The sequence below is a fragment of the Stigmatopora argus genome, chromosome 1 (assembly GCF_051989625.1).
Source record: "Stigmatopora argus isolate UIUO_Sarg chromosome 1, RoL_Sarg_1.0, whole genome shotgun sequence".
Lineage (NCBI taxonomy): Eukaryota > Metazoa > Chordata > Actinopteri > Syngnathiformes > Syngnathidae > Stigmatopora > Stigmatopora argus.
Window position 1 is genome coordinate 20421141 of NC_135387.1, and position 27336 is coordinate 20448476.

The 27336-nt window shown below is 39.2% G+C and overlaps 1 protein-coding gene across 1 annotated transcript; it reads left to right on the forward strand.

Moving 5' to 3' along the window:
• The first annotated feature begins 11300 nt into the window (after positions 1-11300).
• On the forward strand, positions 11301-22637 carry emilin3b (elastin microfibril interfacer 3b). The gene is made up of 6 exons (XM_077598266.1): positions 11301-11886; positions 17830-17952; positions 18844-19148; positions 19251-19597; positions 19673-20026; positions 20507-22637. Exons 1-6 carry the CDS (start codon positions 11708-11710, stop codon positions 21614-21616), a joined length of 2418 nt encoding a protein of 805 aa, XP_077454392.1. The 5' UTR covers positions 11301-11707; the 3' UTR covers positions 21617-22637.
• Positions 22638-27336: the final 4699 nt, after the last annotated feature.

The following is a 27336-nucleotide window of genomic DNA, read 5'->3' on the forward strand; positions in this document are numbered from 1 at the left end:
TGTGTGTCATTTTCTTTTTCTGGAAAGGTTCCAGGGAAAATGAAGTAAAGGTGCAGACCATTTCTTTCACACATGGAGGCACTTATGTCAGTTCACACACTCTGCACCATCATGAGACGCGTTTGTTTTTTTGCAGCACACAGTACAGATCCAGTATTGAGTACTTATCCTCTTCATCTATGCAGAATAATGGAAAATATTTTGCCCATTTTCTTTTACAGGACAAGATTTTCGAATCTTGAATCTTTTTTTCACTCAGTTTTCATTGTATTTAAACTATAGTCAATAACCTACCATACTCGTTAAACTGTCATTGTGACTCAGACATTTGCAAATACGTATATGTTTTGACGAAAGTTTGGCGACACTCTTTTTCCTTGTCGACGATAATGTCAAATATTTATTCATCTTATTAGACGTGCTTCATAACTGAGCAAAGAATACCCCGAGATTTGGTACAAACGTAAAGCTGGCATGCAAAATGACTTGAATGGCTGGACATCGTAAGGCTTTTTCTTTAAAAAAAAGTGGTCTATGTAAAGTAAAGCTTTTATTTGTTTAAAAAATAAATACTATGTATATATAGTCAGGCTTTTTTCTTTAAAAATGACCATGTATATTAAGGGTTTTTATTAAAAAATGACCATGTATAGTGAGGCTTTTTTATTTAAAAAAAACGACCATGTACAGTAAAGCGTTTTTCTTAAAAGACGACATAGTATAGTAAGGCTTTTTTTCTTAAAAAATGACATAGTATTGTAAGGCTTTTTTCTTAAAAAACAACATAGTATAGGCTTTTTTCTTTAAAGACGACATAGTATAGTAAGGCTTATTTTCTTTAAAAACGACACAGTATAGTAAGGCTTATTTGTCTTTAAAAAAGACATAGTATAGTAAGGCTTTTTATTTACAAAAAAGACCATGTATAGTAAGGCTTTTTTCTTAAAAAATGACCATGTATAGTAAGGCTTTTTTGTTTAAAAAAACCCATGTATAGTAAGGTTTTTTTTCTTAAAAAACGACATAGTATAGTAAGGCTTTTTTTCCTAAAAAAACGACATAGTATAGTATGGCTTTTTTCCCCTAAAAAAACGGCATAGTATAGCGTGGCTTTTTTTCTTGAAAAACGACATAGTAGAGGAAGGCTTTTTCCCTAAAAAACGACATAGTATAGTATGGCTTTTCCCCCTAAAAAACGACATAGTATAGTATGGCTTTTTTCCTTTAAAAAACGACATAGTATAGTATGGCTTTTTTTCTTAAAAAACGACATAGTATAGTAAGGCTTTTTTTCTTAAAAAACGACATAGTATAGTATGGCTTTTCCCCCCTAAAAAACGACATAGTATAGCATGGCTTTTTTTCTTGAAAAACGACATAGTAGAGGAAGGCTTTTTCCCTAAAAAACGACATAGTATAGTATGGCTTTCCCCCCTAAAAAACGACATAGTATAGTATGGCTTTTTTTCTTAAAAAATGACATAGTATTGTAAGGCTTTTTTCTTAAAAAACAACATAGTATAGGCTTTTTTCTTTAAAGACGACATAGTATAGTAAGGCTTATTTTCTTTAAAAACGACACAGTATAGTAAGGCTTTTTTGTCTTTAAAAACGACATAGTATAGTAAGGCTTTTTATTTACAAAAAAGACCATGTATAGTAAGGCTTTTTTCTTAAAAAATGACCATGTATAGTAAGGCTTTTTTGTTTAAAAAAGACCATGTATAGTAAGGCTTTTTTTCTTAAAAAACGACATAGTATAGTAAGGCTTTTTTTCTTAAAAAACGACATAGTATAGTATGGCTTTTCCCCCCTAAAAAACGACATAGTATAGCATGGCTTTTTTTCTTGAAAAACGACATAGTAGAGGAAGGCTTTTTCCCTAAAAAACGACATAGTATAGTATGGCTTTTTTTCTTAAAAAATGACATAGTATTGTAAGGCTTTTTTCTTAAAAAACAACATAGTATAGGCTTTTTTCTTTAAAGACGACATAGTATAGTAAGGCTTATTTTCTTTAAAAACGACACAGTATAGTAAGGCTTTTTTGTCTTTAAAACGACATAGTATAGTAAGGCTTTTTATTTACAAAAAAGACCATGTATAGTAAGGCTTTTTTCTTAAAAAATGACCATGTATAGTAAGGCTTTTTTGTTTAAAAAAGACCATGTATAGTAAGGCTTTTTTTCTTAAAAAACGACATAGTATAGTAAGGCTTTTTTTCCTAAAAAAACGACATAGTATAGTATGGCTTTTTCCCCTAAAAAAACGACATAGTATATCGTGGCTTTTTTTCTTGAAAAACGACATAGTAGAGGAAGGCTTTTTCCCTAAAAAACGACATAGTATAGTATGGCTTTTCCCCCTAAAAAACGACATAGTATAGTATGGCTTTTTTCCTTTAAAAAACGACATAGTATAGTATGGCTTTTTTTCTTAAAAAACGACATAGTATAGTAAGGCTTTTTTTCTTAAAAAACGACATAGTATAGTATGGCTTTCCCCCCCTAAAAAAAGACATAGTATAGCATGGCTTTTTTTCTTGAAAAACGACATAGTAGAGGAAGGCTTTTTCCCTAAAAAACGACATAGTATAGTATGGCTTTCCCCCCTAAAAAACGACATAGTATAGTATGGCTTTTTTCCTTTAAAAAACGACATAGTATAGTATGGCTTTTTTTCTTAAAAAACGACATAGTATAGTAAGGCTTTTTTTCTTAAAAAACGACATAGTATAGTATGGCTTTTCCCCCCTAAAAAACGACATAGTATAGCATGGCTTTTTTTCTTGAAAAACGACATAGTAGAGGAAGGCTTTTTCCCTAAAAAACGACATAGTATAGTATGGCTTTCCCCCCTAAAAAACGACATAGTATAGTATGGCTTTTTTTCTTAAAAAATGACATAGTATTGTAAGGCTTTTTTCTTAAAAAACAACATAGTATAGGCTTTTTTCTTTAAAGACGACATAGTATAGTAAGGCTTATTTTCTTTAAAAACGACACAGTATAGTAAGGCTTTTTTGTCTTTAAAAACGACATAGTATAGTAAGGCTTTTTATTTACAAAAAAGACCATGTATAGTAAGGCTTTTTTCTTAAAAAATGACCATGTATAGTAAGGCTTTTTTGTTTAAAAAAGACCATGTATAGTAAGGCTTTTTTTCTTAAAAAACGACATAGTATAGTAAGGCTTTTTTTCTTAAAAAACGACATAGTATAGTATGGCTTTTCCCCCCTAAAAAACGACATAGTATAGCATGGCTTTTTTTCTTGAAAAACGACATAGTAGAGGAAGGCTTTTTCCCTAAAAAACGACATAGTATAGTATGGCTTTTTTTCTTAAAAAATGACATAGTATTGTAAGGCTTTTTTCTTAAAAAACAACATAGTATAGGCTTTTTTCTTTAAAGACGACATAGTATAGTAAGGCTTATTTTCTTTAAAAACGACACAGTATAGTAAGGCTTTTTTGTCTTTAAAACGACATAGTATAGTAAGGCTTTTTATTTACAAAAAAGACCATGTATAGTAAGGCTTTTTTCTTAAAAAATGACCATGTATAGTAAGGCTTTTTTGTTTAAAAAAGACCATGTATAGTAAGGCTTTTTTTCTTAAAAAACGACATAGTATAGTAAGGCTTTTTTTCCTAAAAAAACGACATAGTATAGTATGGCTTTTTCCCCTAAAAAAACGACATAGTATATCGTGGCTTTTTTTCTTGAAAAACGACATAGTAGAGGAAGGCTTTTTCCCTAAAAAACGACATAGTATAGTATGGCTTTTCCCCCTAAAAAACGACATAGTATAGTATGGCTTTTTTCCTTTAAAAAACGACATAGTATAGTATGGCTTTTTTTCTTAAAAAACGACATAGTATAGTAAGGCTTTTTTTCTTAAAAAACGACATAGTATAGTATGGCTTTCCCCCCCTAAAAAAAGACATAGTATAGCATGGCTTTTTTTCTTGAAAAACGACATAGTAGAGGAAGGCTTTTTCCCTAAAAAACGACATAGTATAGTATGGCTTTCCCCCCTAAAAAACGACATAGTATAGTATGGCTTTTTTCCTTTAAAAAACGACATAGTATAGTAAGGCTTTTTTTCCTAAAAAACGACATAGTATAGCATGGCTTTTTTTTTCTTGAAAAACGACATAGTAGAGGAAGCCTTTTTTTCTTAAAAAACGATATTGTATAGTAAGGCTTCTTTTCTTAAAAAACGACATAGTATAGTAAGGCTTTTTTTCTTTAAAAAATGACATAGCAAGTAAGGCTAAGAGAGTCGGAGAATAAATCTGACTTCTGATTCTTCACCTTCTCGTTGTTGCTGTGGTCCACTGGCAAAATCATTGGGTCCAAACATGAGGTGGGAATCAGGAGTGAGTTCAATTCCACTCGTTGCAATTCTCAAATTGTTTATTGAGGTAATGAAAAGGATAAATACAACTTCCAACTTTACTGTGGTGCAGTGGCAAAGACAATGGGTCAGAATTTCAGGTGGACTCAAGTTCAAATCAGAAGTGAATTTGATTCCACTCTTGCAATTCTCAAATTGTTTATTGAGGTAATGAAAAGGATAAATATAACTTCCAATCACATCATTTCAGAAGACACTGTGGTCCAGTGGCAAGAACAATGGGTTAAAATTGAAGTTGGACACAAGTTCAAATCTGGAGTGAGTTCAAGTCCACTCTTTGCAAATCTCAAATTGTTTCTTGAGGTGATGAAAATGATAAATATAACTTCCAATCACCTCATTTCAGAAGTCACTGTGGTCCAGTGGCAAGAACAATGGGTTGAAATTGAAGTTGGACACAAGTTCAAATCTGGAGTGAGTTCAAGTCCACTCTTTGCAAATCTCAAATTGTTTCTTGAGGTGATGAAAATGATAAATATAACTTCCAATCACCTCATTTCAGAAGTCACTGTGGTCCAGTGGCAAGAACAATGGGTTGAAATTGAAGTTGGACACAAGTTCAAATCTGAAGTGAGTTCAAGTCCACTCTTTGCAAATCTCAAATTGTTTATTGAGGTGATGAAAAGGATAAATATAACTTCCAATCGCCTCATTTCAGAAGTCACTGTGGTCCAGTGGCAAGAACAATGGGTTGAAATTGAAGTTGGATACAAGTTCAAGTCTGGAGTGAGTTCAAGTCCACTCTTTGCAAATCTCAAATTGTTTATTGAGGTGATGAAAATGATAAATATAACTTCCAATCACCTCATTTCAGAAGTCACTGTGGTCCAGTGGCAAAGACAATGGGTCAGACAGACCTCAAGTTAATGGATTTGACTGCCACGTGGGAAATGGGGTTCGAATCCCGCTCTCGTTTGACTAATCACTACACTAGTAGTTCAGTAAATAGGTAATCCTTTTTTCATTCAAATAAAGACTTAGTCATTTTTTTCAGCAAAACAATATTTCCGGTCAGCCTTCGGCCTTCGGCTGACTGCCGACACCATACAGTTGTTGACTGGCGACACCGGGACGTGAACCCTCGACACCCATGTCGCAGGCAGGTGACTGACCCACTACACCACGAGGCGGCCCGCCTATACATGATTGGAAGTTATATTTATCCTTTTCATTACCTAAATGAACAATTTGAGAATTGCAAAGAGAGGAATTGAACTCATTCCTGATTTGAACTTGAGTCCACCTGAAGTTCTGACCAATTGTCTTTGCCACTGGACCACAGTGACTTCTGAAATGATGTGATTGGAAGTTATATCTATCCTTTTCATTACCTCAATAAACAATTTGAGAATTGCAAAGAGTGGAATTGATCTCATTCCTGATTTGAACTTGAGTCCACCTGAAGTTCTGACCCATTGTCTTTGCCACTGGACCACAGTGACTTCAATATACTTATATCAGCCTTAAACATAAATTATAATACAAAATATAGCACTGAATCAACTTACAAACAAATTCAACTTATGAACAATCGCTCGGAACCAATTGCGTTCGTAAGTAGGGGAGCGTCTGTATAGCATCCATGTTGATATCAACCATTTCAATGTTTTGTTTACTGTGCAGACACGCCATATCTTGGTGCTTTCACTGTATTGTGTCTTTATATTTGTCTCATCCTGTGGAAGCATTTCCAAGAGAACTTTTTTTCCTTCATTTATTATTTAAAAAATTATCACAATAAAAAAAATATCAGTCAATATCGATAATTATCACAAGAACTATCACATCTTTTGTCATTCAGATTTGAAACTTCAAACTTCTGTGAAAAAGTAAATAAATTACTTCCCCCATTATTCAGCTATGAAAGTAAACTAAGTTACTTTACTTAAAAAAAAAGATTTTAAAAAGTGTTTTTTATTGTTCTGATGTGCAAAAAAGATAAGACAACTAACTCCCTCCCTGCACTATGAAAAGAAATGCATAATAAAACCTGGACAAAATTTGACAGGCATCTTTATTATTATAAATTTGCATTAAAATGAAAAGTTTCTATGCAATATGATATAAATAAAATATTTAACTGAAGACTTCATCACCATTGGCAAGCAGCCTAACAAAAAGAAATGATGTAAATTTACATTGGTTTACATTACGTTTGGTCAGACAAATAGACAGACAACACATATGATACTTATAGTAATAACAAACACTTCTTTGTGGAATCAAGTTGTTTTTCCAGCATGGAAAAAAGATTACTCAGTGGCCTGTTTGACTTCAGCATGTTGTGTAGAAGTGTAAATCGGATAGGCACTGTGTGGTTTCCTCGCCGACAGACTGCATGTCTGTCGCCTGCAGCTCTTCACTTCACAGCTTGCTGCAGTTGCACACTTCTTCAATTGCTCCCTGCAATATTTCAAACTGATTGGCAGTCAAACGCTTTCTGCATACTTAATGAACAATCGCCTTCTGTGTTACCCTGCTAAATATGGCCATTCACGCAAATGCGTCCCAGTAGCTGGCAAATCTTATTTCGCTGAGCTGCAGCTGCAGAATTTTAAAGGGTTTGTAATCCTGCTTCGTTAAGCGGCAACATACAACAGAACTTTACAAGCAACCATGGAAATCTTTTAGCCCTGCATGGATTAGACTGATCGTACATACCTGTCAACTTATAAGTTTTTCCCGTATTTCCTGTATTTTATAACATTTTTGATCATTTCAAATTGAGTACAGGATTTTTTTTAAAGTCAGTTTTTTGAAAAAACGATCTCATTCGACCCATTTTGGCTCTAATTCAGATCGTCTCCTCCACTGGTAGCTGACGAAAATGTCATCGTCGACTGCTAATATTGTCATGCTTTCAGCATGATATGCGCATGCGTATTCCCCTTCCACACAGTGCATCAGCAAGCAATGTATACGCAGACAGTCAAGCTGTCAGCGTCATACAGCAACATCTACAGAATCTTAAATTTTGTGCATACAAAAGTCAAGTCCACTTTGGGGAAGTTTTTTAGACTTTTAAGTGCGCCACATGTGAGTAAATATGTACCCCGTTGCATTTGTACGGTGTATTATCGCTTAATAAGGGGAATTGCAATCATTAATAAGGGGCGCAATTGGCCGAGGTTGACGGGTATGATGGCAGGACAAAGAATCTACAAAAAAAACAAAAACACATATGCAGTGGAAACAGTGTGGAAAAAAATGCTACAGAATGTTGAGAGTGCTTTCATAATGTGTCACAGAACAGATATTGAAATAAAAATAACCCAACATTTCTAAGACTTAACCACTATTAAAGCGTAGGCCTCATACAGGCTACGTGAAGTAAGAAGATCTGTTCACTCTCAGGCACCTGTTTTCCTCTGCACTTCAGTAGATGTGATGGTGTGCCTGTTTTTGTACTTACTGGGGCAGTACGCATGCCCATCTCGGTGATGGGCAAACCTGTGAATTCTGTCAGTGCCAGAGAAAGCCATACTACTGGCCCATAAACTTGCCTTTAATTGCTTCGCAACTGGAAACACATTTGCCGAGGAAACAAGGCCTCACTGTTTGAGTGTGTTCATCTCAGCACACCTCATATTTGCTGCAGGCTGTGGCTCACCAGATTTGCAGCACCGACAGTAAAACACGGCACTAGCAATGTAGCTAGGTTTTTGTACGCAAGCTACTATTGCAGATGTTTTCTATGCACGTGCAGACATACTTTACCATGGCTTTAAATCTCAACACCTGATTAAGGCAACAGATTTTTTTCTGGAGTGAATAAACACAGTGCTTCTGTGTTTCACCTGCTAAGGTTGCATGATGAGGTATGGTTGATGTACAATTTATTTTAATTTTTGATCACGTAAAAGTTAAGTGTGTGTGTGTATCATGACAGATCTGCTCTGAGTGCTATTGCTGGTGGTTTTGGTTAGATCTAAACCAGATGTAGACTATGGTACCCACTTGAGGGAGAGCGACGCTTGTGTGTGCATGCAGCGTGCCAGCATTGATTACAGCGCCAATGTAATTTTATGTTGCACCAACCACATTAGGGAAAGCGTGAATATGGAGAAATGAGCTCATGCTCCGTATGACCGGCAAGTCATATAGACTGCAAAAAAGAGCTGCTCTTGCAGGAATTAGAGGTTAGTGAATGGCGCCACGCCATTATTTGGCACACGTAGTCAAATAAACTCACTCACTACACAGCGACTCTGTTTAACTGTTAAACTTGAATGTATTGAATTTCCATTGATATAATGATCAACATGCAGGAATTATGATGAGGTCAATTCAATAACATGTCTCTCAAAATGGTCCCTGTTGTTGAGAGTTAAAAAAACAAGAAAAGAAATTCAATAAGATTAAAGCAGCCCATCGGCCGAGTGGTTAGTGCGTCAGCCTCACAAGTTTGGAGTGGAGGGTTCAATCCCAGGTTAGTCCTCAATGTGTGGAGTTTGCATGTTCTCCCCGGGCCTGCGTGGGTTTCCTCCGGTTACTCCGGTTTCCTCCCACACCCCAAAAACATTCAGGGTAGGTTGGTGGAAGACTCAAAACTGCCCCTAGGTATGAGTTTGCGCGTGAATGGTTGTCCATCTCCTTGTGCCCTGCAATTGGCTGGCCACTGATTTAGGGTGTTGCCCATAGTTAGCTGGGCTAGGCTCTATCAGTAAGATTTCCCTATTTTTCTTCACCCCATGAGCCAAGCTTTATACTGAAGGTACTTCTTTCATATCTTAGCTTGTGTGGTTTGGGTCCTTCTGTTGACAGGTGAACTGTTGCCCTAGTCTGAGACCCACAGGGTCTTTGGAGCATGAGTTTGGACACAACTCATCGAATACAACAAAAATGATGGTTGCAACCTGATTGATAGAGCAAGAAATTCCATTATGTAAATCACCTAAATATTGAATTATTCATCGAATGGCCCTGTGTTAACATATATTAAAGAAACATGAAATACTTATTATACACAGTTCTCATATGCATGTGTGTGTGTGTGAGTGCATGTGTGTGTGTTGTTGTATGCGTGTGTGTGTGTGTGGGGGGGGGGGGGGGGGGGGTGCAATCGTCCCAAAAGAGGACTCAGGGAAGAATGAATGGGTCACAGAAGGGTTAGGTCAATAATTTATGTGCTCAAGGTTTGAACAGAAATTATGCGATTTGGCAGCATATTTCCAGGGTAAGTACAAACCCAAACTTTTTTTCTAACAATATTTGTAGCAATATTGAAGAATTTACCAGGTAATCTGTAACCCACGGTGGCCATTTCACAGTTTTATTCAACATCATACTTGTTTTCAATCAGAAGAGAGAACCAGAGAAAGGTAGCATTTCTGGTTTCATGGTAACGTGACAGCTTCTGGAATGTCAGGTTGACTCTTCAGCAGGAAGCAAAACACTTCTGAAGGGCCACATATTCTTTCCTGAAGCTCATACGGCATTATCTTTAGGAAATTAATAGCATCAAAGTTAATTGTATCCCACAATATTATTTAGACTGTGGGTGAATATGAAAGGATTTGAAGTCTCCAAAAATGCTTTGACAGGACATTTTTTTCTGTAACCATTAGTCCAGCTCCCAGAGAAAGTACTGAAAGTATAAAGTGTGTTTTTTTTCTGGGCTTTGACGGCTTTTGTCAACTCTTCCGCTCATGCGATGTGTCCTTTTGATATTGTGTTTTTCTTTCACAGTGGCTTGTAAATGGACGGCAAATAAAGTCAGTTAAATGGAGCACAGACCACAGTCAGGTGAGAAAGACCTGGCAAACCAACTATTCAAACATAGAGGCCATTTCAAACACCTGTTTTTACTCACCCAGATTTTCTTTACTATTTCTATATTAGGTCAGGGCAGCACTTCATATTCTTATACAAAATTTTGATGAACATTTGAGTTTTCAACATGATGACTAGTATTTACTTCATTTTAAATGTTCCTATTTCAATCGTGACAGTATGAACATTTGGTGAAAGTCTACAGTAGACTAAATTGTATTTTTCTTTAGTGAATAGCCTTTCGCTACTTCCTGTCACTGTGCACAAATGAAGCCAGATATCCTGGCAAAGACTAGTGACGTCTATTGGAAACAGAGTACTTACAGTTGGGATTGAGGAACTCAGCCGTGGAATCATGCTCCTGCACCGGCTAATGAGCTTTGCTGAAGGTACAATCACTCTTGGACTCTCACTGAAATTCACCACGGATCTGTTTAACATTCCCTGCCTTTGGGGTGAAACAGTAATCGTGTTGTAAAGTGAAGATGGCAAATATAGCAACACATTCCATCAAAAAAATCAGATCAGTGCCCAGGAGGGAAGAATAGGACCGGGACCCGTAAACCCAAATAATCTTGAAATCTTCACAATTTACATATGACCACAACAGCAAGGCTTACAAGCTTCAGCACAACAAAGAGCAAGTATGTCATTTTGAAGTCCATCGTAAAGAATCATTATAAAAAAAAAATATTAGATTGAATATTTGATCAGATCAGACATATGAATGAAAATTAGGATTTTTTTTTTTGGAAGATGGAGACATCCTGGTGAGAATGATTTAAAAGTGCACTGGGACATGACGAGGCAAATGCTGGATTGTTCATGAGTGAGTGACTTTGGTGAATTGAAAAGTAGGCTCATCCTGTGTTGCTCTGCAACATCCACGCACATGGCAAAGCACTCTGGGAATATACATTTACTGTATGTACTGCTACTGAATGAAATAAGGCATAGAGTGAAATGAAGAACACCAACTCCTCTTCTTTCTTGTGTGGTTCAGCCTAGCTCGCTTTGGGGCGGGATATGCAAATACAGTCTGTCTGTCTGCCTTCCCCTTTTAGACGTTGCTCCTTGCTCACCCTCGCATTCATTCATGCATAGTGACGCATACAAGGAGGGCTGAGCCTTGAAAGTGGGACCCGCGCACATGCACACGTGTGTGGAATTTAAACATTTTCTGTAGACACCCTCACTATCTCTCCTCTAACCTCCTGGAGCACACCTTTGTGCTATTCTCCTCCCCACACTTTTGAGGCTCGCAAGCCTCCTCTCCCTTCTGACCAATGTGCCTACAGTGTGGCTAGTGTACGAGCTGAAGGCGACACGGGCGAGATGATGCTGATGTGACATCCATTAGGACTCCACTCTCCTTCTGGGCCCGCAGAAGAAGACTGCCTAAAGTCTTCAGCGCAGAAACCTGAGGAGTCCACAACATTTCCTCTCATCAACCCTCTTTTCCTCCGAAGCCAGTTTCATATTTCAGATTGCAGGATTAAAGTAAGGCAAATTCAAACAATGAATGTCAAATTGCGTCAAGTGCTTGCGCCGCTCTGTCTTCTGGGAGTGTTAATCTCTGTGGTGGACAGCAAAGGAACCTTCTATGGAGGCCATGTCAACCCATTTTATGGACACAGATACAACATGTTCAAGGGTGGATTCAACCCACACCCAAACAAGCCTATGACCCGACACAAGTAAGTGCTGTCCGGTGGATATACAGTAGGTGCCGAGCATGTGTATCCAGATTTCTATTATTACAAAGGCAAGGGCTGCCCCTCCATTTCTCCCTGGACAATCCCCAGGTTACTCTACCTATTCCTTTGTAAAAATATGGTTTCGGTTAGGGCATCTCCTTTGTAATCGATCCTTGAATTGATGCTCTGTTTTGGCCTCTTTTCTTGTGGCTCACACCTAAAACCAGCTGTATTTGGAGAGAGATATTTGAGAGAAACAATAACAAAGTGAGCACATATTTTGTTCTTATTTTATGCACAAAATTGATGACAAGTGTACTGATTCCTGAGTGTGTATGTATGACACAACCTTGTGGCACGGTCGCGGTTTGAAGTCATGAAGCTGTGAGCGGAACAGAGCTTTGACATATATTTTTGCGGTTGATGTCTGGCCAATAGGATTTTGTTTCCTTCATCCCTCCTGTCTCTTTTGCTCGGATTGCCTTGAGAGCGCTTATGACTTTGGACAACTTCCCAGCTACCTGCTGCTTCACTCAACCTGCCTCATAATACTGCCTTAGTTTTGCCGGGTCTCAGTCACCTTTTATAAAGTGGGAATCCTGCCGGCCCACACCCATCAGTTGTATATATCTAATAGTTTACCGTTCTTTCTTACATACTTTTTGGAACAGGCTACATGTTAGAGGTTCAAGTTTTGCGCCCGTGAGAGCACAAAACCAAAGTATGGGAACATACTAGATCATCCATGAGCCACTTAGACCAACCTATAGCAACAGGGTTATGTTGATATTTTTTGCCACTATTAGATGTCAGGGGAAAAACGTTTAAAAAATTGTTAAACAAGATTATTTCTGCTGAGATGCACTTGATAAAAAAAAGCCTTCCCTTCATTCAGTCATTTTCCATTTCGCTTATCCTCACAAGGGTTGTGGGGGGCGCTGGAGCCTATCCCAGCCACAACTATGAGCAATGGGTGGGTCATACCCTGAATTGTTTCTGTATTCTTTTAGATTTTTTTGTCTTTGTACCTTTCCAAGCGTGTCATACTTGATTGACAGGTTAACCAAATTTTACAGATAGTTTTCTTCATCTATAATAGTCAGCAATTTCTTTCTGTCAGGGTGATAATCCTCTCCATGTGCTGTCTAACAATAGCCTTTATAAAAGAGGTGTTGACCTAGCAAACCACAGTTGGGCACTGTTGACACATAAGGGTAAGACCAGCTCTAGAAATAAATCAGATCTGCTAATGGTGATGAAAAAGGATAAAGTACTTTGAAATAGCTTGCATTTACTGCATGTGTGAGAAAGTATACAGTGTTATGTGCACTAAGACGGCAACTTGTGCTTTGCCGGCTATAATATGACATTAGTTTATTACCAATAAGGAGGACTCAGCTAAAAGCCTTGCAGGCATCTGTCAGTCCAATGACACACGAGTGGACCACAAATACACAACAGGTCAAACACTGTCCCCTGACTGGGGTGTTGGAGATCAATAATGATCCAAGCAGATGCCACATGCCAGCACTGAGCAGGTTAGAGCGCCTAGCTATGGGCTTTCCAATGAGGCATGGGAAAAAGATCAGGGGGTAAAAGCCACAGAGGTGGTGGAGGTCAAAGGTTATGACTTGTTGTTATAAGTTGGCGTTGTATGTCCAGTGGAGAGCAAGACTGGGACAAGTCTCCCGCTATGGGTCATAAAGACTGGATGGCAAATCCCAGGCTCAAATGGCATCTCCTGAACATTTCAATGACTTTTGCTTTTTATTTATAATTGATGATGGGCATGCTTTAATGTCATTACACCGACACAACAATAAAGTACCGAGTCATCAATGACATTTTTAAGTAGCAGGAGTGTGGGAATGTTGCCCCTTTGCTGACTTCCTACTAATGACACACACAATTGCTTTCTTTAAATATAAATCAGCTTACATAAATAAATAAAGGCTAAAGCGCTGATCGGTGCACTGGAGAGATGAGGCCAGGAAAGCTTTTGAATTACTACAACTATTGTGGTCAAGAACTTGTTGTTTATTAACTAACTGAAATATAGCTGCTTGCGCTTTATTTGTAATTTGTTGTCATTGGCCTTTCGCAAAGTCCACTTCCCAAACGACCATCGACCAAATCCTATGTCCAATTATTTTTTAATCTAATCCTCTAACATTTGTAGACAGATCACAATTTGCTAGATATATCCTAGGGATGTGATTGGCTGGCCACCAATTCAGGGTGTCCCCCGCCTAGTGCCCGTAGTTAGCTGGGGTAGACTCCAACACCCCTCGCACTCTCGTGAGAATAAACGGTATGGAAAATGAATGAATGCATATTCTAGGAATATCTACACACCAATCCTCAAAGTCCGATTTTTGACCTTTTGTCCATGGGCTGAATAATAAATTGCAGATTTATTGATGCCTGTATTCTAGGAGTATGCCAGTAGAGGGTATGCACATGTCTAACATAACCTTTGGCCCATTCTCTCACATTGGTGATTGTTTTATCATTACTACTGCATTAGACTTTGAATTTCAAAGTACGGAATTTGTTTTATTCAGTACTACATGAATAATTTGAAGCATTGCTGTGTATCAATTTTTGTTTTCACTCCCAAGGCCTATATGAAGAAGTAATACTTATTAGAGAGTCCCATTTGTAACCTGTTTTTTTTCTAGACACAGTAAGAATTATTCTTACTCTAGAAAGATTATGGGATTTAACAAATGTCTGAGTATGAAAAAAAAGAAAGTCAATGGTCTTTGTTTCGTAGGTCTAATAGTGTAGTAGAAAAAGTATAAAGGGGGAAACTAATACAATAGCAATACACAAGCAGAGAAACAGGTAGACAAGATTTTTGTGTTTTAAAAGACAGAATTTCCCTCTGAATTTAGTAAAATAAATGTCAGTAAAAAGGAGGTGGGGTTGCACTATGAGTTGTTTTGGGCACTCCAGGGGGAGGAGGTCTTGCAGCAATATTTGCCAGAAAAATGCATGCAAAAATTGGAGATAGGAATTCCGTTCTTCCCCTAGGAGACACAACAAGTTAGTTTATAATTGTAATGCTAGAATGGAAATATTTACACAAGGTTCAGGATAGTGGTGGAAAAAAAGAGGTGCAAAATTTGGGAAGCGGCTCTCTCCTAGAGTGGAAGGAGGAGATGAAGGGTCTTTTGCTTTTGATTCGAGTAGTTAGTAGTGGTCAAGGCCTGCTGTGATTAGGAGAACAATTTCAATCGCTTGAGATTTAGATTTTAGCATGAGGTCAGATGGGTGGTTCTGACAGAATGTGGGCCTGGTGTTTTTAATATGTTGGGACATATTGCCACATTCTTCAATAGTGAGAGAAACAATAAATCATCTCTCTCTCTTGAATTATGTTGTGCTCCACTGTTTTACGTACCATTCTTAAAATGTTTTTCCTTTAAAAATTCTGCAAAAATTGAAGATTGAAAGCATTGTTTGTACAGTGGAAAACATAAAAAATTATATATAATATACAAAACATAAAGAATTAGAAGTTATTCAGTGTTTTTCAATAGCCCCACAACTTTGCCTTTTGATATCTGAGAATGTGAATCCTGTAAAACATCATTGGCAGTCTAGCAAAGCCACTGACTCAACAGATATGGGATTGAGCCAGATATCTGAACAAACCCAGGCAATATCAATACCTACAGTAAGAATTTTGGAATGGATTTTGACAGATGTAAGAAAAAACGAACATGCAGTAATATTTAACACTCACACGTGCAGCGCCTGCTCCTAATCAGCTGTACGTCCACAAAAGTCTTTTGTCAACCTTTGACTACACAAACATACTTCACAATGCTTATTGTTGCTGTAAGGACATAAGACCGATTTGTTCGGAACTTCTATGGATAAACTTCCATTTGCTGTAGTCCTTGACATCACAGTAAAACGGTGCTGAATGTGATCTTGCACAAGACCTATCACATGATAAAATATGACAGGAAAGGTCCTATTTGTTTTGGGGCCAAAGGCTCTAATAAATCATGCTTAACAGATCGTGAGAGCCGAGGAAATGATCGGTGGTAGTCCCCCCCTACAGGAAATGTAAATATGTGTATGTGCAGCATATAGGCTTCAGGTAGGGTGGTAGGAGTGCACCAGTACAAATGCATTTCATCTGTTTCAACAAACAGTTTACAAAGCAGTTGTACCACATGGTGTCATCCGAAGTTTGTGATCAATGTGTGAAAAGAAAAGCATGTTTCATAAAATGCTTTCTGGACGAGGCCAAACTTGACATTATTTAATTCATTCAAAAGAGGCATTGCAAAATGGCCTTTGTTGCCGTGTTTTAGGTGAATTGGAACTGATTGTTTTAAATGTATACATAATATTGCATTCAACAATCAATTTAATCAAATTGTAATACCGCCAAATGTCGTATTGTTTTCCCCCAAAAATTGTATCGTCTCATCTCAACTCATTTTCTGAACCGATTTATTCTCAATAGGGTCGCAGAGGGTGCTGGAGCCTATCCCAGCTGACTCCGGGCCAGAGGCAGGGGACACCCTGAATCGGTGGCCAGCCGATTGCAGGGCACAAGGAGACGGACAACCATGCACACACACCCAAACCTAGGGGCAATTTAGAGTGTCCAATCAGCCTATCATGCATGTTTTTGGAATGTGGGAGGCAACCGGAGTACCTGGAAGAAACCCACACAGGCAAACATGCAAACTCCAAACTGATGGACATGACCTGGATTTGAACCCAGGACCCCAGAGCTGTGAGGCCGATGCGCTAACCACTCGCCCCACCGGGCCGCCTATCGTTACATCATGAAATGGTAATTTATCTTTTTAATATTGAACCATATCAACGATTTATCAAGGGAGCCTCCTTCTTGGCACCGAGTAGTGATAGGTGCTAGGGGATCCAGGTGGAGGATACATGTCATTACAATGTGTAAAGCAGTGTCATACGTTGGTCACTGACGTGGTCCAATATGCTGTAAATTGGCCCTCACAGGGCCATTCACTTTGGCAACTGCCAGGGTTCCCTGCCCTTTGCCGCATTTTTACCACACAATGATTTAAGCAGCAGGTTTAATGAGCGCCTGTGAATCCAACGGATGCAGTGACGGGAGGGCTTTCAAACACTGTCAAGATAGTCACTGATTAAAAGAGGGAAAAGTTTCTCACGGACTGTAAAAGGCAACCCCTCAAGTAACCCTTTTAACCTGCTAACTTGGAACGCGTTAAGCCATCTTGGCCCCTGTGCTCATCCAAAAACATAAACTTGTCTGGAGCAGCTGCAGAGCAATATTAAAGGCCGCATGTGTTGCCGAATACTCCCTGCTGAATGAGAAGAACGCTTCACATATGAATCTGAAGAGTGAAGATAATAATTTCCTGTGGAACATTTTGGTCTTGCTCTCACTCTTCTGGCAAAGGAAAGGAGAAAGATTCCGGTCGAGAATGATGCAAAAACTATTGGAAGTACTTTACGAGGTAATTACTCTGATCACATATTAGCACTCAAAGAGCTGAAATTTAGCGGTTCCTGTTTTTTTTTGTCTTGCTTATACATGCAACTACAGCACATTACCGTGACCAATAGCAGTTTCCCTGAGCAAATCTAAAAATGCTGTTCATGAAAAGTAATTCATGTAATGTCCCACGTATGGGCACCAGATTTAAAAAAAGCCATATACAAAGTTTGAATGTACAGTATTCAGTAGACCAATGTATACAATAAAGGAATTAAAAGTGCTTACTCAGTGAACAAAGCAAAAATCAATACCAGATGGGCGCAGGAATACAGAAGAATTATTGTATGAAGTCATGGCGGTTTCATTTGAGATGACAGAGGAAATATTGTCATCACATGCAGCTGGACTAGCAAAGGCCTTTGGCTGAATCGTATTGTGCAATATTGAATTCTAATTCCCCTTTCTTCTCTTTGCAGAAATCACTGTGCATATGTGGTCCAGAAGAACATAACATGCACAATACAGGATGGAGTAGCCACGTATGTGAAGGCCGAGTACACAACCAAGTGCATCTGGGGGCAAAAGTGTCCTGTTCTCATGTAAGTTGACACAAAAAAATGTAAATAAATGTGCCTCAGAGAGGGGAAATGTGGCGTGTAAACACTGCATGTTACCTTATGGGGTTAGGTGTGGGTTGTTACATTTATACCGTTTCAAGGCTGCCCTCTAGTGTTTATATGGTATTCCTCCACCGGGAGCCCTGGGATGGAAATTACTATTACAATCGATTAATAAAAGGGGGGTCAATAATTGTTTGATCATATCCCTTTGAATGAACTAATGATGGAAACGCTTGTCTTTATATATAAGAAAAAGAGGATTGCATATGATTATCCAATGCTTGCTTACTTGCTTGTTACTTAAAAAATGATACTTAATAAATTAGTAGGGGAGGAAATATTTCAAAATCTATTTTATGCACATCGGCACCTTTTGTGAATGAAAATTTGATTTGCCTTCTAATGGTCCAATTTTAATAACATTCTGCAACTCACAGAGGAAATTAAAGGAGTGGGTTTCCATTTCCTCTCAAAAATGACTGTGTGCGTGTGTGTGTATGTGAGAGAGAGTGGGAATAGGGGGGCTTGTTTGTGTGATGAGGCAGAGTGGATTCCAAAATCAAATAATCAAATACAAGTCTTATCTCAACAAAAGGTAAGATTGGCATTTAATAATGACCCCAGTTCAATCCCTCGATCATGATGCCACACCATTTACATTACACATCAAACTAATCTCTTAATCCCCCTATAATCTATGTTTAATCCAACAATGACTACAACCAGTTATTTTTGCCCTGCCCTTCCTGTCATGGTGTCCTCTGCTTGGACTCATATGGAGTAATTTGTAAAGAGTCAATTAGTGGTGTCACCCAATAGGACAACGTACAAAAAAATAATTGCTCAATGTCAACATGTTTCCACTTTTAGGTATAGGATGTTCCACAAACCAACATACAAAGTGGGTTATAAAACAGTGACTGAGCTGGAATGGCGATGTTGCCCCGGCTACTCCGGAGAAAACTGCTACGAAGGATCCACGTCACTGCCCGACCACAAACCCCCTTTTAGGGGAGCAGCTTTGCCCCATCGCCCCGGGTTCAAGGGCGGTCTGAAATTTTCTGTTGACCAGAAACCAGGAGGGGCACACCTGGAGCCAGGCAACCCTTACCCGAATTTAGATGCTCACAGACCCATACCTAGTGGACACCTACCTGTGGGAAAACCAAATACGGGTGAGAACATCCTCCTGTGTGATGTAAATGAGAAATAATGAATTCAGTGCTTTTGCATCGGACCCAATGACTTACATTGTTGTTCAATCCATTCAAAAACAGGGAACACTTTTGGGATTTCTGGGGTGAGTGGCGAACGTCTGGACCGTATGGAGGACGATTTACGGCGCCTGACTCAAGGCTTCGACACTCTCAACGGGGTGGTGTCTGGTCTAGAAGAGAGACTGCGCGCTTCTCTTCGGGAAGACACCAACAAGATCCTCGTGTCCCTCCTACCAAACCCGTCACGTGGGCACGACTCCACTGTGGGATTTGGAGCGATCCCAATAGGGGATCCTGGTGGGCTGGGAGGGGAGGAAAACTTCAAGAGATTTGGGGATCTTGCCGGGAGGGTGACAGAAGTGAAAGATGAGCTACGAGCTAAGACTCATATATTGGAGGAGATCCAGGTTTGTGCCTCACATGAAATCACCTTATCATTTCTAAAGCTTTACCAGTCTTCATTGAGCTGTATGTTTCTTTAGGGAATGGTTTTAGGCCATGACGGCCAGCTCAAGACACTTTTGGAAGGAGCAAGAGGAAGGCCTATCCCTGGCCCTGGCTCTGGCTCGCCTCATCTAGATAGCGTCTTCGAGACCAAGATAGCCGGGATGCAAGCTGAAATCCTGGATGGATTTGAACGCCGACTTTCTCGTCTGGAGGACGAGTGTGAGGAGAAAATTGGGGCCGTGCAGAGACAGTGTCACAGAGAACATATGGATGGCCAAGAACAGATGCAGCAGTCCCTTGATGGAAGAGAAACTGGGCTCAGGGCGGAGTTGGGCTCTTTGCATGCTCAGATCCAAGGCCTAACTCTCACAGAGAGCTGCTGTGGACAGGTATTGAAAAGAGAAGTTAGTGTAATACCCAGATATAATGTCTGTCAAAGTTTGCGGTTCCCTCGAGAAGATAAAATGATACCTCAGAGATTAACTTTAAATCAAGGAAGGAATTCAATGAGTTTGATGTAGTATATTTAAGAGCGGGACAACACATTAATGAACATGTACACGTAAATAAGAAAGATTACAGCAAATGGCTAATTTTCATCTTTTGTCCCTTATTCATTTTTAAATACTCTTTGGCTTTTGGCGTTCTGTAACCTTTAACCACACACGTGAACAAAAAGGCATAATATGCAATTGCATTTTCATTGTCATCATTATGGAGGTTGTTGAAGGGAGTTGGAGAATTTTGGAGGTATAGGAGTACTGGTGTATAAAGCTTAAGAAGCACTACTGTACCTAGTAGTGCACCTCCAAAACTACTTTTTGTGAGTGGCCAGTGCATTTTTCTGATGTGAGTTTTGACCTTTGCAGGTAAACAGCCTCTCTCAGCGTGTGCTGCTCCTGGAGGAGTCCGTTAAAGAAATGACTGAATCACAGCGACAGCTCCAATCAGCACTCAGCGAGCAGAGCATTCATGTGGAGACGCTGATTGAGACCCGTTTAGTGGAAGTGGAAGGCCGTCTAAACGCAACAGGAGGTGGCCTGGGTGGCTACGAGAACAAGTTAAAGGACAAGTTGAAGACTCTAGAGGAGAGGGTGTCTGTGGCCATGGAGGAGCTGAGCAATGGCACAGCACCAGCACTCTTGGAAGGCCAGGTGGTCCCACCACTAAAAACTGATATCGAGTCTGTGAGGAGAAGGTTAGATAATAATCTAGATGGCATTGAAAAACGTTTAGTAGACCTGGAGCTCCTCTGCACCTCCTGCTCACCTCCAGCTCCTCCAGCAGGGGGTGTCAGAGTTGATGAGGGGGAGGAGGGGTGTGAGTACATGGAGAATAAGATGTCCAATCTTCTGGACACTCATTCCGACCAGCTGAACCGCCTGAATAGCACACTGAAGAACTTACTCTTGCGTATCGCCCACAAGGAGGCAGGAGACTCGGTCTACAGTGAGATCACTCTGCTGAAGGTCAACATCAACTCCGTGAACCGCACCCTCAAGGGATTAAAGGACTCGATTAGCTTCATTGCAAGCGAAGTGGGTCACGCCAACTCCACGTGGGAACAACGGGAACAAGCGCTGGAAAATCAGGTGCAAGGAATCACCAAACTTATGGGCCACCAAGCCTCTCTCCTGGGGTCCGGGGAGAGGCGTTTGGCCCAGCTGAAGGAAGAACTTGCAGCGTTGAAGAGACAGCTCAACGGGGGGCTTCAAGGCTGCTGGACCACAGCGAAAGAAGTTCAGAAAGAGGTAAAAGACGTTGATAGCAGGGTGAGCCAGGTGGAGGGCCAATGCAATAGCATGTGGGAGCTGGCAGAGCAGCTGGAGAGGATCCGAGCAGAGCTCGAGAGACACTCGGACTCCTTCCTGGCTCAGGATGGCACTCTCTCCATCCATTCGGAGGAACTTCATAAACTGAAAGGGGAAGTCAAAGACAATGTGCCAAATAATGGGGCAACTCCAAACGTAGATCAGTAGCATCTGAACATCTATTTGAATAGCAATAATAATAATAGTAATGACGATGCTAAAACAATATCTTATCATTTGCCCCACATTCAATGTTGTTCTGCACATATGAAAAGTAATTGGATGCCAGTTCCCACAAGCCAATCCCTCCAGTGCCTCCAGAAGACCTGCTTATGTAGTTCAGCCATGTGTAAAGAACATATTTAAAAGACGCACCCATGGCTGTTGTTTTAGTCGATGAACTTATACAAACCTTGCTCATCTTTTTTTTTTAACTTATATGCTGGGTATCTTGTTTTGATGTTTTTATTTGAGATTTTTGTGTGAGAATGCTACGCAAAGTGAAAAACCGGGGACTACTACGTCACTACGGGTTTATCGTGAGAAACACACTCATTACTTTCTGTGTAAACAATTGTTTGGTCTATATATCAACGTGGTGCTATTTACATATTTAGAAATATCTGCTTGTACATGTGAGTGAATGAGTCAGGTTTTAGTTTTTAGTTTTGGAATGTACCATGAGGGTCGGAGAAACGTTACTGGCTAAGAGATAAAATCCCAAGCACCCCACTGTTTTGCATTTTGAGAACATTGTGTGTAAGTACGTGTATCGTTTTCTGATTAATAAGGATAAATGGATCAACGAGCAGAAAAGCGCTCAAGCTATTGTATTGATTGTAATTTTATATATCCCCAAGGCCACAATTTATTAAGATTCAGATATTGAGTCTATAACTGATTTAGGATTTTAATTTTGGTTGTGTTATTAGGTGGGTGTCTGTCTGTCTTTTATTGTCTTTGCAGGAGCCATATTTTCTTGGCTAGATAGTATTGCATTTTCATTTTGCATTAAAGTTGCACTATCACCTCAGCGGCTCTGTACTGAATTTCATTGAATAGACTTCGATGAGCCTCGATCCATAGTCCTTTTCTTTGTTAAAAAAATAAAATAAAACGCAAAACACAGTTACCAGTGACATGGGAACCAAAACAACACGCCTTTAGTCAGCAATGTTGGCTCCGCCGCTGGACAAAGTGCACCTGGAAAAAAAATCCCGGCTTTAATTCCAGATGATAAATTATTAGTTTTTCAATCATCATGCTTGCTTGTAGAGCCAAAGGTCATACATGAAAGAAATGTATTATTCAGTATATGTTAATATGTTTTGTACCATGCTTGGCTTTTCTTTCAGTTATGGGGGCCCTGCCATGGTACAAAAACAATTTCCAGTTCCTTGATCATACGTTGAGATAAGATGTCGAATTGATACAGCCAAAGATTGACTTAAAAGTAGAGAACAAGTAAGAAAATCACACTAAAACAAGACTGCAGCACATGTAACACAAAAAAACATACTACTGCTTATAAAAGAAACATCTGAATTGTTATAAAATGCTAAAATTGGTTAAAGTTTATGTTGGGGGTTAATGATAATTAAAACCCATACATATAGGTTAAATAAGTGTGAGTCTTTTTAATTGACCTCTTTTTGGGTGTAGAATTGTTGTCACAATAAAAGGCTAAACTCTTGAGGTCTATATAAAACGTGAGCCCATGTGGTATGATCTGATAAAACCCAACATGGCACAAATATCTCAAGATAATGTGTATATAGCACACGTATAGTAAAATGAGTTGTCAAAAGAGGCCAGATTGCTGAATTACAATTCCAAAATGGGCCATGGACCCAGAAATCTCATGGTGAGAGGCTGATGACTATTTTTTGAAGGTGGAAGTCGCAAAATTATATTTGCCTTCAGTTTGGAGCTCCGCATGAAATGTCATTTAGCGAGAATGAGCAAGGAAAGGAAAAGGAGTAGCCTGAAATTCTGCAGCAGGAAAGTAATTGTGATCTAGAGGCAATTCAGTTAGTGGCCAACTAATGGAAAGAGCCGTCCATTAACAAATCTTGAATGAAATCTTCCTGTCTTAAGCAAAAAAAAGATGAAGATGAACATGGAATATACTGTCAGGGCAACAAAGGAGTGCCTTAAGAAGGTGGTTCTTAGAGATGGGCGGATTAAACATTGATATCATGGATAGCAAATTATCATCAATCAGATTGATTCTAGTCTGTTGAAATCGATACTTTAATTTATGCTCTTGTTTTGAATGTTGCGGTTTCGCAATAGCTAAACAGTTAGTTTTCAAGTAAGCGCTGTGACAAAGAGCAGAGCACTGTGTTGGCGGGCACACCTTGTTCCTTCTCACTCTCTTGTCTGACGGTGTTCACGTAACGGTGCAAAGCAAGTTGCTGGCTCAGTTTGATCAGCACATGTAGAGACAGAATAATGATAGATTGAAAGAGGAGCCCTGTGTGTCTGAATTTTCAAGGCAAAAGTCAGATTATAGCAAAATGTGGGATTTGTAAAAAACCAGTCACATATGGAGGAAACTAAATTCATATAAAAATCCAATTTATGTAAACAAAGAAAATAAAGTATCCAAAATAAAACCTTTTCTGCAACATTTGTTTTGTTTTAATGTATTTTTTGGTTTGGGGGCACATTTTATTTAAGACTTTTCTGAACAAAAGAACGTAGCAATTTTTATTTCATTATAAATGTTGTATTTAACTATGGATTCTTTCCTAATTTTTACTATTAAAAAAAGGAACCATCACAAAAACAATTAAGATTATGAAATGTAATTTGGTTCCTGTCATTGTTAACTATGGCAGACCCGCCCATGCAAACATCGAACGCCAGTATATTTTACTGCAATTTATCCCCCCAAAATAACCCAAATTATTGGACATGTGATTTGGTAATTGGTCCAAGCAGTCTTTTAGTTGGGGACTTTTGGAATTCCCCTCTACTTCACTTAGAATATAAAGGTTGCATTCATGCGGCTTCACATTCTTCTATGCGCCCAATTCAATTAATTCAGCTGTCGGTCAGACGAAAAATGATAGAGCCCCATATCATCAGGTTTTATGTTGTACTGGCTTCCTACACAATACGTGTTAACCTTTTTCCGAAGAAACAAATTAAGACTTTTCTAAACAAGTTATCCTCGCCCAGAGCACTTGGTGGCTGCCACAGTAATAAAGCTAGATGGAAGGGGACGCAGTGTGCAAAGAGGCCGTTCGCCTGTCACGTCACTCGGCGTCAACTCTGGCTTTATGTTCAACTGCACCTTTTTGGTTTATTTTACAAAGAAAAGGAGTGTGGGTACTGGCTCAGTGAAGTTCAATCTATCAAATTCAGTAAAGCATCCCCTGAATTGATAGGCCGGGTTTAACTCAAATATACTATACATATATATTGTATCTTGATGTGGGCCATGATGGTGGCTCAAAGAGCCAATTACCTATTGAACTGGTACTTCATCTAAAATGCTAAAAGAACCACTGCCTTAAGAAAACCTTATGAGCTGTTTGACAAAATGTATTACTATTTTAGACAACAGAACCAAGATATATCACATTTAAATCCCAGAATAGTTCTAATGACTGGAGTGATGAAGCAGTACTGTACTATAATATGTACCATATTAAGAGATGAATACTAATGTTATTTTCCAGTTCAGTTTTGATTTGGTCTTGATTTAAAGCCAGTAGACAGAAAATGACAGTGAAGGCCAGAGTCTGGACGATCAGATTTCATGGTTGTGAAGGTCAGTTACTTTGTGGTTTCACTGATGTTAAGACATTTCACCCATTGCCACCTTATTAGCTATGAGAAAATTGATTTACACCACAGTTGACATTTGTTATAGAAACTGGAAGGACATCCAGACGGAGAAAGCATTTTAGATGATTGAATACGAACATGTCCTTGTGTGTTAAACAAAAAAAAATCTACATGGTTTGCAAAATATGCAGCTCACAAGACTGCAGTCACATGGTGTGATCAGACAAAGATATGGGGTCATGAGATGATTTTATAAAGTATACTTGAGTGTTGCTGTAGTTAGGGTTTAGTTTAGAGTGGACCCACAAAATGTACTATAGTGAGAGGGTCAGGGGGTTGGTTGCTGACCGGCTCACGCAAGTGCACAGTCAGCTGGTCTTCTGTTTAGCATCAGGACATTGTCTCCGAGAAGCTCTCTCGAATAGAGAGAAGTAATCCAGGCATGATGGAAAGCAGAGGCTGGATGCAATAGTAAAAATGCTGCAAGAGTAAGAGTGAATGAATGCAAACTCAAGGGCTACAAATCTACACTGCTCACAACATTTCAGACATATTTGGCTTAGGTTCTAGTGAGCCCTGTAAACCAAAGCATACAAATAAAGCACTGTTGCACTCGTGCGATAAATGAAGCCTTTTTGGACGAACGATGGCAATTCACTGATTGCCGCAGGGAAACCCATTGATTGGTAGAGACCGTTTCATAAATGTTTATTTTTAGGCTTCCCAAGTTCTGGAACTCAAAAAATGGCTGTGGCACTTCCAAATTCTCAATGAAACAAGTATGCATGTTTTCCCCGCTGTTATAAATGTTACTCTCTCCTCTTGAAATGATAAAACCTGTGATCTTCTCATGCAACAATGAAAAATAAGCGCACTTTTGTCCAAATGTTACTTGGAGCTTTAGCGCATGGGCTCAACTTATCCAACTATGCAAGGACACAGTTTGTCATGAGACTGGATTCATTATGCCGTTAATTTTGCTTTCCGCGGAGTGGAATGTAGTCAAGTAGGAGGCGGCTGTATAAAAAAAAGTTTTGGTAGTCCCTTCGAGTTCACTTAGAAGATAAAGGTTGCATTCATGCAGTCTATATCCCTTTTTTTTCCCTAATTAGGGATTTTCACGTAAAATAACACAAACATTGGTCACTCCTCTTGTGTGTTCTCAACCATTTTTCACACATCCAATGTACAGAAAAATCACAATTAAAAAGAAATACTTACCTTGGTTAGCAATTCAACTGTGACTCATTTTATAAATGTGGATCTATATACACACACATTCACCCATCCATATAGTATATACATACATAGAAATCCAATGATGGCTTGAAACTGTTTTTTCCCAAGTTCTATGCAATCCGTCTATTGTGTATCAATTGATGTTTAGCATCGCTCTGGAAACCTTCCATGGGAAAGCAGGTCGATTAGTTCTTAGCATATTTATACGACATTTATCACTGAAAAAACACAGGTCACCACAAAAAGCAAACACCGGCATGCACACACACACATCTTCCTTCAAGGCACTGTTGTTCTGATTTAGGACGATATGAGCAAACGGGCCCCCAAGTATATGATGTCAGTGCTTCATATAGAAAGCTAAAAATTGTCCCAAGCTAAAGGGCAGCACCGAGGCTGAGTTTGGCGAAACACACGAGCATGTGGCCTCAAAAACTAATGTCAGAGGAGAGAGAAGAGTATGGGTGATCGGATTCTGCGATCCCGAAGGCGACAAATTGGAACACCTGTTCCTAATCCTATTTTCTGATGTTTACTCCAGTCTGAGACTCCTCATAGAGGGTTAGAGAGGGGAGGGAGGGGGAGTATAATCTCTCCTGGTGGCTAAAATTTTGGTGTTTAAGGTGCACAGGTGGGTGAGGGTAGGTTCTCAAAATGACGTGTGATGTGTGGAGTTATAATAGAATGTCTGAATAAATTTCCCTGCCAGCACCCACACCTCCTGTTGGATGATCTGGTCAGGTGGCTCGCAAATACATAATGGCCGTACACACACTAATATTATGAATATCGAGAGATGGGGCCAAGAAAATGAATAGCTAGAGATGGAGCAGAAAACCACACTTGCCTGC

Excerpts from the sequence above, each read along its gene's own strand:
- emilin3b (XM_077598266.1), top strand. The coding sequence starts at position 11,708 with ATGAATGTCAAATTGCGTCAAGTGCTTGCGCCGCTCTGTCTTCTGGGA. Across the intron at positions 11,887-17,829 it reads AAGCCTATGACCCGACACAA|AAATCACTGTGCATATGTGG; the intron begins GTAAGTGCTGTC and ends TTCTCTTTGCAG. Across the intron at positions 19,598-19,672 it reads ATATATTGGAGGAGATCCAG|GGAATGGTTTTAGGCCATGA; the intron begins GTTTGTGCCTCA and ends ATGTTTCTTTAG.